This window comes from Dipodomys spectabilis, unplaced genomic scaffold (genome assembly GCF_019054845.1).
Source record: "Dipodomys spectabilis isolate Male_0828 unplaced genomic scaffold, ASM1905484v1 ptg000140l, whole genome shotgun sequence".
NCBI lineage: Eukaryota > Metazoa > Chordata > Mammalia > Rodentia > Heteromyidae > Dipodomys > Dipodomys spectabilis.
In genome coordinates this window covers 32,530,120-32,542,551 of record NW_024870817.1, presented here as the reverse complement: position 1 = coordinate 32,542,551, position 12,432 = coordinate 32,530,120, and the positions used below count along the sequence as shown (strand labels likewise).

Genomic DNA, 12,432 nt, shown 5'->3' with positions numbered 1-12,432 from the left:
CACGTAGTACCTCAGGTACCCCCACATACCCCTGAAGGACCTGGCTTCCAAGGCCAACTGGCTTGAGCCATCTGGAGTGCCTTATTGAGTGCAAAGGAAGTAGGCGTGTTATACTGAAGACAGGATGCCCTCACCCCAACATGGTCAGAAACAATCGTGGGGTTGGGGTTTAGGACCAAGGGCCTTGGGAATGCTGGCTCTGCCATTGTTTCCTTCAGCAACCTCAAGACATTTGAGTGCCCTCCTTCAAGAAAAGGGGACAATAGCACCTGTTTGCAGGGTTGTCATGAAGAACAATGAAGAAATATGCCAAATGTCCACACTCGGCCTTAACAGCAAAACTTCATTGTTGCTACTATCATTATTCACATATCATGTCCCGTTTTAGCCTTAATAATGCAAATAGTTATTTCCTTATTTTATAGTCTTAAGAACATTGTTATTTAGGAGAACCCCAACTTACTGCCCAATGGTCTATGCTTACTACTCACCGTGTCTAAGATTGTGTCCTGTCCATGTACAGTCAGCCTTGAGCCCTAGGTGAAGCCATTGGCCTCTGGGGCTCTACATGTGGTACATGTCCTCATTATCAAAACAGTTGACATGTCTCTCCAGTCACCAGCACACGGGCTTCTTGTTGAACCTTACATTCAGTTGCCTATTAGTGCGGCTAGCTCAGTATCCCCCAGTCTTCATTTCACAGATGCCAGGAAGCCTCTGTTTTAAATCAAATTATCTTTTTTTTAAAATATTTTTATCGTAACAAATTATCTTAAACATTCTCATCTCCACTTCCACTGATAATTCATCCTACAGTTTCTGAACCATGAATTAAAGAAAAAGCAGAAAAATTCCCCATCATTTTTATAATCATAACAAGTAGAATATAAATTATATTATTTTAATAAACAGAAAAAGAATTGGAATTCTACATCCATTTCTAAGTATAACGATAATGACAAAGATTGACAATGTGAACAAAAGCATACAAGTGGAAAGGAACTGGTCAAGCAAATAACTGATACCAAGTCATGAAACCCAGACCCATTTGGACAATGAGAAGTTAGAGATGCCTGGAATTAGTGAGAAGGAAGTAGAGTGGTTCTGTAAGGTTTAATAGTAAAAATATAATTGGAGGTTGAGGATTATTGGAAATTCAGACTTCAATTGAGGGAGAAATGGAATCCTTCCTTATATAAAGGCCCATCTTTGCTCTGCACATGTTTAATCTGCTGACCAGTGGGGAAGGGGTAGTGTGGATGGACTAGAGGATCCAGACAGGCTGAGGGAAGGAGAACAGGTCTCTGGGAGCCTCTCTAGGAGGAGGGGGAGGATTTATTTTTGTTGGTCATGGGTCTTGAACTCTGGGCCTGGGCGCTGTCCCTCAGCTTTTCAGCTCAAGGTGAGTACTCTACCACTTGAGCCACAGCACCACTTCCGGTTTTCTGTTGGTTAATTGGAGATAAGAGTCTTACGGACATTCCTGCCTGGACTAGTTTTGAACTGTGATCCTCAGATCTCAGCCTCCTGAGTACATGGATTATGTGCATGAGCCACTGGCTGGCGCCAGCTTGGGGGGCTGTTTTGATAGGTTCATATGCTATCATTTTAATGAGTCAATCACCAGCTTATTCAAACTCTGTAGACCAAGATCCATCTCAGAAGCGTCTCAATTCTGGTGATTACACAGGTCTAGGTTAATTTGTGCAGAAAAATAGTATGGGTCAAGTGTGGGAAATTATTTCAGATCTTTTCAGTAGAATTTTATTGTCAAAACATGAAGCTCACTGGCAACCATTTTAGGAAGCCCTCTGTTTTCTTTCTGGCTTATTATTTCCTTTTTCTTTCTTCCATTTTCCTGTATGTTTGAAACAGAAAACAAAGAGAGAGAGGAAAGTACCAACCTGGGTCCTCATTTTTCCTTTCTGGAACCCTGACTACCCTGACCTTAAAAACATTTGTCAGCTCAGATTCCATTCTACCCTAGTCTCCATCTTGCTCCTTGATTCAAAAACTGTTCTGGGTTTATTTCAGTAATAAAAGACTTAATCATAATCTTCTTAACTTCCTATGTAATCAAAACTTAACTCATCATATGTTTACTTGATTTTCAGTAGGGAAAAGAAGAGAACGTGGTTGCTAAGGGCAGGCATTTTAATGATTGATGGTGATGCCTTCCTTTTACACCTTTTCTTTCCTGTCTTTGTAATTTGAGACTAGTGAAAAAGAGGCGCACCCAAGAAGAGCAAGCTAGCCTTGTTCTGTGGCAGCCGACTGTGAGTGACATCCAGGTCTCCTGGCCTTCGGCCCATTGTTCCCCCTGCTTCACTTCACTGCCCCTCCTGTCCTCTATTCTGGGTCATTGGCAGTGCTGTAGGGAGCTTCATTAATTATGATCGTCTTGCTGTGTCAAAGAGATGACAAATGGAACCACCTGTAGAGAGCCCACAAGGTCTGCCACAAAGGCTAAGAAGAATTTGGAAAGTGAAGGACATGCATCTTCTAAATACACACTGTTATGAAATGAAAATTGGCAGAAATAAAGTAAGCCTGAAAGATAGTTTCACCTTTTCTCAAATTTCGATTAAATGAACGCTGTGGGATGTGTTGGCATGGTCACTCATGCACAGAATTTGGTGTTGACAGAATGTGTTAGAATCGGTCTGGAACTAGGGAAATCAGGAATTGAATCTATTCTATGATGTGGGCCCTCCTATGGGCAATGGTACTCCTGCGGACATGGAACCTACTAATAGTTCTTGCATATATCTCCCTCATTCACGCCAATGTGGACCCTGTGAACAGAATCAAGCTAGCCCTGTCAGAGAGAAGAGCTCTTAGATAGCTAAGAACTCTTAGAACCTAGGGACAGCTGTGTCACCCTTTACCCTGGAGGTGACCTTTTCGATATGTTTCCCAATGCCTCATATGGAGATTTCTTGTGTTTCCATCTGGTGTTGGAAGGTGATTGGGGGGCATTTTTGCCAGCAGCACCTATTCTTTGTAATCTCTATGACCTATTCAAGATTCAGTGTGAGCTATGTAATCCCTCCTTCTTTCCTTAGGCAGTATTGAGTCCCTGCTCACAACTGTTAAGCGTCGACTCACTACTGAATAGAGCTCTCCACTCCTGTTTCTGTTGTCCCTATCATTATCCAACACATCACCGTCACTAAGATGCAACAAATTCTGTCTAGCTGCTGGGGATGTCTCTCTGCCTCTCAGGAGGGCTGAACTAGATAAGAATGCCCTGAAAAGGTGATTCTTTTCCAAATGACTTGTACCTCACCTCACAGAGGTCATGCTGGAGCTTTACTTCAGGGTTGTCCTATGAATTTTGAAGACAACACCCACATGCATGCACACACACACACACACACACACACACACACACACACACACGTTATTAAAAAGACAAAGCAATGAACACTTAGCACATCAAATGTCATCAGAATTAGGCAAAGGTTACAACAAGACCATGTGGTATTCTCACCTAGCCCAGATTTGAGTCAAAAATGAGAAATTATTAGAGCTTGCTTTTTTGAAAAGCATCTGTGCTAAGATTTTTTAGGATGAGTAGGAGTTACCCGCCCCCCCCCAAAAAAAGATGGAGAAAAGACAGTCTAGGCAGAAGATACTGGCTGTGCGCAGGTATTTGGAAAGAGGAAGGAACAGGGTGTTTGGGGTTTTGTTTTGTTTTCTGTTATATATAAACCAGCACTGCAGCAGGTGGCAACGCAGGAAGCATAGAGGCTTAGGAAAGAGATCTTTAAGACACGCCCCCCCCCAAAACCCCCTGTGAGAAAAGCAGATTTTATTCTGGAGCTGTTGGAAGGATACAGTTAGGTGGCAGTTGCTGTATTCCAGGTGCATAATACCTACGATCTGTATAAAGGCAGGCAATTATGGAGGAAGATATGATCACTCAGATATAGTACAGAAGGGAAAAGGCAGAATGAAGGAAAAAAACTCAAGGTTTGCTTGGAAAGCAAAGTGAATGATGATGGAGTCGTCATTAGATGAGAGAGAAAAGAGGAGAAACAGAAGAGTAGAGAATGATTGGCATTTAGGACATCCTGGAGTAGTGCTCAGTGGTTCATAATGTTGAAGTGAGACAGGGGATGTGAGTGAACTTGCAACAGATCTGAACATCTTTAGCAAATAGGTGAGATCACCCATGGGGAGTGTGCAGAGAAAAGAGCCTTAGAATGCCAGAATTTAAAGCTAGAGACAAAAGGAAAGCAATTTACTAAGGGACTTAAGGAGAAAATCCTGAAACTATTATGAAATGGATTAAAGGAAGTTGCACAGAACGAATAACTAATCATGAAGATGATAAGCTGGATAAGAACTGCAGGTGTCCCCAGGATTTAACAGAAAAGTACTCACTAGTGTTGTGGAAAGCAGGTGACACAGACCTTGGGGGCACGGAAGCCTGACTGAGGAAGGTTGGGAAGTAACTGCAGATGATGAGCTGGGGTAGCTCGGATAACTTTATGAAGGTTTTCCGCAAGAGTTGCTTCTAGTGTGGTGAGAGGACAAGGTTGGGTTTAGGCAGTGTGCCAAGGCCCATAGCAGTCATTTATCAAAGAAACTGGTATGTGAAGACTTTGCAGCTAATTTTATTTTTTCGGTCATGGGGTTTGAATTCTGGGCCTGGGCACTGATCCTAAGCTCTTCAGCTCAAAGGAAGCCCTCTACCACTTGAGCCACAGTTCCACTTCCAGCTTTTTTCCCTCTGGTGATTAAGTGGAGATAAGAGTCTCATGAACTTTCCTGCCAGGGCTGGCTTTGAACTGAGATCCTCAGCTCTCAGCCTCCTAAGCAGCTGGGATTACAGGTGTGAGTCACCAGCGGCTGGTTTTGCAGCTAATCTTGAGAGACTGATCATTAGTCCAAGGAGAGAGGGCTAAAGTCATAGTAATGGCAAGGAAGGATAAGACAGTATGGATGTATTTAGGGGATCCTAAGTGGTTCCTTTTTGTACCATCTTCTCCTTCATAAACACAGTAGACTGTTATTTGAACTGAATATTAGGCTGCTATTAGTCACCTCCGTATCTTTATTCATACTGTCCCTTTCGTTAAGAATGCCCACTTCCTTCCACAAATACTCACATTCTCCTCATCCTTTGTGGTCTGGAGTGAACAACAAGACCTCTGGGAATCTTCCACAGATGTTTTTCTTCTCCACTTAATAGTAGTAATGTCCCCATTAGTCCCTCTCCTTAGGAATTCTCATAGTACCGTGTTTGTATCTCTCTTGAGGCATTTTTAATGAAAGCTCATAGTTACTTGAGGCCAGAGACCATCTTTCTGTTAAAACCCATTTTGATGCACAGGGCCTTGCAACTTAGATGATCTTCAGTGAGTTTTAAAGTGTGATCTTAAGTCCTGCAGCAGCAGCATGTCTGGGCACTTGAAAGAAATATTGCCTATCTGGCTCCATCCCAGACCTACCGCTCCAAAAACTACAGAGGTGGAGCCAGCAGTCTATGCATGAACACACCTCCGATAATGCTGCTGAGGCAAATATTTGAGGATCACTGAGTTCAATGAAAGTCTCTCTCCTTTTACATCTTATCCCCCTGGAATAGAAACTTGTAACATAGCTCCATTGTAAGTATTTCTTTGATTTTATCAGAGAACGACTCTTTAAATACAGCTTATTATTATTTGAAATTTTCTTCTTATTGAAAACTTCATAGCCTTCTTTTTCCCTACATATCATCTACTTACTAATCTTTTATTATCAAAATGAATTTGAGCAATAGAGAAATGGTATCAGTGAGTCTTGGGATCGTAATGTCCCTGGCTTTTGTAGCATACAAAAACTAAAGATCCAATGTATAGTTAGGTTTTCTTGTCCTGATTTTCTGTCACTTTTTCTCATGCTTTCCTTCTTATACTTCCCTTTCCTACTTTTCATTTTCATATGGGAAAAGATGTGATAAAAGCCTTACTATGCCATATCCAAACAAACATTTGCAATAAAAACCAATCATTTCCCAACAAGTTGAAGTTGACTCTCTCAGAAAATTTAGAATGACTGGGTAAATCTTCCATTTTGCTCACATTTCTTCAGTAGACTTTTAGTTCCAAGACATAAATCAGTCAGTATGGAGAGACATCTTTCCTTGGGGTTGAATCCATTTCAAACCATTCCAGGCATTTTTATTGCTTGATAAATTTTAGCACTTATGGTATGTGTCAACTTCCTATGGTGCAGAAAGCTGCTCTGAATTTCTGCCAAGAACTTTTGAGCTTTTGTGTCTCCTTGGCCGTAGGTGATGATTGCAGGAGATCTGGGCTAGACAAAGGTGTCACAAATGCACAACAAAGGGTCTCACACCAGCAGCTATCATTAGTGGAGAGCCTGCCCTTTGTTTAATGTTTGAGCACTTTGCCACCAATCCTAACACTTCCATTCAATTGTAAATATATATTGTATAAATGTACGTGCACACATATATTGTATACCTAATGAATATGTATGTGTGTGTATATATATATATAAAATCTAACTGCAAAGAAGACTGATCAAAGAGAATTTTAGTACCATAGAAGGCTGTTCTACCGAAATGCTTTTAGATGCATTGTAATGGCTGAAAAGGGGTCCATATTGATAAACATATCATAATACCTGCATATAATATCTGTTTTAATATATAAAGAAGAGAGGAGTAAACATATGTCCACAACATGCACACATTATTCCCTTTGTAAATGCAATATTGTAGTAGACATTTCCTCATGCAATAGGAACAATATACATGAGGATTCCATCTTATGAAATATGAAGACCAGTTAAGTCCTTCCTCAAATATATTAAGTACTTGGGGAAGGTCAAAGAAAAATATATCTTAGAAAATATATCTTCCAAGTTTTGAAAAAATAGACATATCAAATCTTTCCTCTCCATAAGTTTCCTCATTTTGGTATCTCTGTTTCAGAAAAGCATTGAATTTTAGGTAAACTTGAGTTTCAAGAAGTATTGTCAGTATCTAAAGGGCTACTGAGAGATTAATTTTTTTACCCTTCAGAGTCTACCACACATCTAATTAGGTTAACTTCATTGATCACTTAGTAGTTACAGAAGAATCTTAGAAACAATAAGAGAGTCCTTATGAGTCCTTTCTGTTCTAAATATATCATTATTCATCTCTGAGAACTCCTTGAAAACTGAGGCCAAGGCATTTTATCTGACATTGCTTTTACTATTTTGACTCTTTGGAGACAAGTTAATTATAAAAGAAAGCTGTCCAGTTGGGTGCGGGTGGCTCACATTTATCATTCTAGCTACTCAGGGACGACGGGACAATCACAGTGTGACACTACGGTAAGCAGAAAAGTTCACAAGATCTCTTCTCAATCTATAGCTGGGCACAGTGGTAAGGACAGGCACATGCCTACCATCTTAAATTGCATGAGAGGCTGAAATTGGGAGAGTCATTGTTCCAGGCCATGCCAGGCAGAAAAGCCCACAAGATTCCATCAAGATGGAAAGAAGCTGGAGGTGGTGGTGCATACCAATCATCTCAACAAACAAAAAAGGGAAAATAATTTTAAAGAACTAAAAAAAAATTATTAAAAAGAATGGGTTGTTGTGTATGTGTTTACCCAGGCAAAACCAAAACAAAACAAAACACATAAACCCCATCCTGAAATATAACCAGTGAGGGGTGGAGGGGAGGGGCTGGAGGCATGACTCAACAGCAGAGTACCTGCTAGGCAAAAACAAGGCCCTGAGTTCAAGACCCTACATGAGAGGAGGGATGGGAGGGAGGGAGGGAGGGAGGGAGGGAAGGAAGGAAGGAGGGAGGAAGGAAGGAAGGAAGGAAGGAAGGAAGGAAGGAAGGAAGGAAGGAAGGAAGGAAGGAAGGAAGGAGCAAGAAAGATATCTTTAGCTCTCAAAATGTTAATATCTATATTATCATAAATTATTTTTCATATGGAAAGGAAAGCCCTGTTTCTCTCCATATTAAAAACAATCTGAGCTTTAAAAGAATTAAACTTGTATATGGGATTAAATTAATTTGGTGTGCACTTAAACAGATGAGCACTTAAACAAGATTTAGCTTCCTGGTTTATTTCTTCTTCATGCTAAAAGTATCAACCCAAAACTTATGAATTCAACAGTTAGCAATCTCTTCTCAATGCCCATCAGAAAGTGTTGTAGGAAGACTTGACAGGAAATAGATGGAACTTCTTTCTTAGACATGAAGGAAATGGATGGAACCAAGGAAATGATCCCATGTAATGGCAAATAGTTCATGGTTAGCGAGGTGTCCCAAATTACCTACCTAAGCTAAATGCTTTACATAGATGGCTTTATTTCATCCTCACCTAAGGCAAGTAGCAGTCATTATTAAACCCGAGTTGATAAGACAATTGAAATGTAGCAAACTCCAGTTCCATGTTCCAAGTCACAATTCAAGCTAGTAAATAGCAGAGGCAAGTTTAGAAAATGATCCAAAGCATGAGCTGTTTTTAATAAGCTACATTCCTCTCCCAACTGAAAGATTGCTTCTAAATAGTGTTAATTCTGAGCAGCGATTCTCAGCCTTGTGTCAATTTGTTCCTTCTCCAGACGACATTCAGTCTCTAGAGGACATTCGGAAAACATTTTTGGTTGTCTAAGATAGTCTCCACTATAGTACTCTGGGCATCTTTGTAAGTACAGACCAAGGATACTGCTGCATCTCTTGCAACGTACTCAGAACAGCCTAGTGTAACCAAGAATTATCTAGACCTGAATGTCAACAGTGCTGAAGATGCAAAAGCCTTGATCCAAAGGAGGCTGGGTTTTTATAACCACTTGGTTTTTGTTTTGTTTTTTGTAGCTGTGTTTCACTCATGTGCATCTTCTGTCCCATCACAGATGACAGCAGCCTTCTGAATCTAACTCCCTACCCACTGGTTAGAAGACGTAAGAGAAGGTTTTTCGGGCTGTGTTGTCTGGTCTCAAGCTAGGCAGATCCTTCTGGAAACCCACCACCAGGAATACCTGAAAAACATCATCAAACCCAAGGACCTCCAGACAGCTGAACTATACAGTGATTGGTTTTTGACTATGTTTTCTATGCTTCCTTATTCCTTTTATCTGCCTCTCCCTATCCTTCTCAATGATTTTACACGTGAAAGCAGCTGCCATCAAGGGTGGGGGGAGGGGAGAACAAATTCCAAAAGAAGGCTGTTTCTAAAAGGATTTTTAAAACTGACATTGTGCATGTCTGCTCCAAACTATGCCGTGACTGATGCAAGAATTATGATTTTTAAATGATTTGAAGGTTTTTAAAATGAACTACACAGAGAAAAGGTATTTCACATATAATAGTATAGCTAAAGCTCTTGCCGATCTCATGGTAGCAATCTGTCATGTATGAAAGATGTCTTTAAACATAGAAATCTACTTAAAAACTGCAAAGCTTCAAAAATTCAATCTAGGAATATCGTTAGAAATATTATAATCAAACAGGTACCACCTCACCCATTGCTTTCTCTGCACTCATTTACATTTAGTCTTCCAGTCTGTCAGAATCTAAAAGCTTCAACATAAAAACATCTTAATTTATAATGCAACAGGAACCATATATGAAACAATGCTTACATTTTGTAAATACACAATAATCCTAATCCATTCGTACAATGCATATGGGCAACTAATTCTCTTTTGATCCAATGATGTCTTTTTTCAGCTTCTTGGAGAATGACGTTATCCAGTTAGGAAATGATGTAGTAACATATACAATTACCCTCAGATGTAAAATTGAATATTATCACCTTCTGTTCGAACTGAAATCTGAAGCATGGTGTTTGCACATCAGCATAGTGTTAAATCTTATAGGGCATGCTGGAATTATCTCAGATCGTACAAATATTTAACATTTTACATTATAATAACAAAATTTTAGTTAAGCTAAGCTTGTCTCATTTTAGATGACTATGCAGATGTGATTTTTCCAATGTGCACTTGGTGTCTTGTCTTATGCTTAGAATATTGGAAGCAGGACACATTAAGCAATACTATATTTTAGAAAGGAGGAAGCCACATGTTTTGCTTTTTCTGCACCCAGCTTTGTTGTGGTCCTCTATTAAACTTGTAACATGGTACAAATTTTATTATATTTCTCCCCATGTTCTTCCTGGACCCATCACCTACACAGAATTTCCTATGGGTCAAAAGATCAAGTCTTTGTACTTCTCTTGTTTTCCCTGATCTGAAAATCTTCAAGTCAGACAGAAGGCACCAGAGTCTAGTACAATAGAAAGATGAGCTAGATACTAACAACTGGTTACTCCAAACATGTCTTTAATGTCATCTCTGCATAGAAATGTATATGTACATAAATATCTTGATCTAAAGACCAACTATATTCAACCTTTAGCTTTAGGGAAGATGAAAGGAGTGAATAATTATTGCATTAGGTTGAATTAGATGAAATTGCTGAGATTTGACTGTTTTGACCTCCAAAATGATGGTTCAACCTAGTAGACGGTGTAGAAATTATATGTAATTAAAATTATCTTCTAGCTTTTTGTGTTGAAAGTGAAAAAATTAAAAAGATAGCTCTCCAAAAATAATGATAGGTTTCTATTTAAATCACACCTGCTGCTTATTGGCCTTATTTTTGTCATCCAGAGTTGGGTTCCAATGAAGCAAGAATGAATGCATGGTTACAGGTATGCCTGGCTTCACCAAGAGAAGTATGTTTGACAAGTTATATAATAAAATCATCATTTTCTATATCAAATACCTGCAAAAAAAAGTTGTGAGGATATTCTCCTTAAAGACTCTACAGTGGATACTACTTGAACAAACAAGTAACCACTCCCAGGGTCACCTGGCCTGCCAACCTTGATTTTCAAAATCACACTTGATTAAAGCTACGTATTGTTTCCTGGCTCTGGTTCATTTTGACCTGAAGAATATTTCATTTAAGGGTCAAAATTACCCAAGTTAGCACACCCTTTGCCCCTGTTTCTCTCCAGACTTGGACTGTATGGAACCCTTAGCGTCAACCTCCTTGCTACTAATGCAGCCCAACTTTGCTGTTCAGCACGATCTTTAAAATGCCTGACCTAAATCACTTCTGCTCTAATTTGTGCTCATTCTGGCTTAGTCTCTGTGTGGAAGTAACATTTACCTTTTGTGCAATTGTCCTTTGTACAGCTGAAGACTGTTAATAAATTCAAGTCTCACCTCCATGTCTGAAAAGGCTGTAGTAGCTATTCAGGGACATGGGAACTTGTTTAATTACGTAGCCAGACTTTCCATATCGAAGGTAATATATTCAGCCACTTTATCTTTTATTCAGTGCCTGTTTCCAGACTTTGCTCAGTTTTATAGTTCCAGGAGACACACTCCAAGATTTATAGATGTTCTTTCAGTAATAGGTCCTAAAATGACATTTAGTACTCACAATTCTGAAGCCACTTCGACATTGGTTCTTGGCTGCAATAGGCAATTCACCTCTCGCATCAGATGTGTCCATGCATCTTTAGGAGCTGGCCCTCTCTCCTCTCACCTTCCAAATGACCTTCTCAGGTGTGAGTCCTTGAGATAAAGTTTTGCTGTCTTGGCTTCCTGCTGTAACTGGGTTTGAGATTAAGGTTAGAAGGAAACGTCACACCCATTTTCTCACATATACCCACGCACTTGAAACAGAAAAGGATGAAGCCTTCTGTAGCACACATTTACTCATTTTTCAACCATACTTTTAATATCCATGTTGACTTTTTCCCACATTACAGAGGACATATGTTGTTTGTGGAAAAATCTAGAATATACCACCAAATATGTGAAAAATAAAACTCACCAGAATTCTGCCACAATCACCATATTTCTGGGCTTTAAATCAGTTAGGGGGAAAGGCTCCAGACACATTGAGATAAGATACATGTAGACAAGGCCAAATGTCACTTTAAAAATCTGTCCTCTGATGATTTGCATGTATCCAGATTCAAAATCACGGCAAACTTCTGGTCATGCCATTCATCTGGTGCATAAAGAAAACTTCAGCAGTGCACAATCCTGATGCCTCCTCTAGGAAGTTAAAGCTCTTGGGAGACTTTTTAAATCCTGCCTGACCATTTGTTTCTCCCATACACCTGTAAAAATGGTTGTAAAGCAGAATGTTTGACAATACTGCCACCTAGTGACAGCTCAGCTTCAGAGTGACAATATAAGTACACACCATATAAAGTAAAACAGCAGGATCAACAATGATGTTGTCAGTAACTTCTGACTCTGATGGCCTTAACATTGCAAGAATTCAATTCTGACTCCTGCCCATTATAACTATCACACCCCCCCCCAAACACACACAGAGCACGCACACGTTTGAGTAGGGTCTACCTTTGTTGTGTGTGTGGTTCTAGAATGTTACAAAATGAAGATGCTCAACTTTTAGATAACTAGATAGGCTGAGGA

The 12,432-nt window shown here is 39.8% G+C and overlaps 1 protein-coding gene across 1 annotated transcript in view; it reads left to right on the top strand.

Annotated features, from left to right (window-relative positions):
- LOC122117253 (regulator of G protein signaling 7 binding protein) overlaps positions 1–10,489 on the top strand; it is an 85,222-nt gene extending 74,733 nt beyond the window's left edge. The window contains exon 6 of the mRNA XM_042690959.1: positions 8,881–10,489. Within this exon, the coding sequence (XP_042546893.1) occupies positions 8,881–8,972 (92 nt within the window). The 3' untranslated portion in view covers positions 8,973–10,489. The remainder of the gene's footprint in view (positions 1–8,880) is intronic.
- Positions 10,490–12,432: the final 1,943 nt, after the last annotated feature.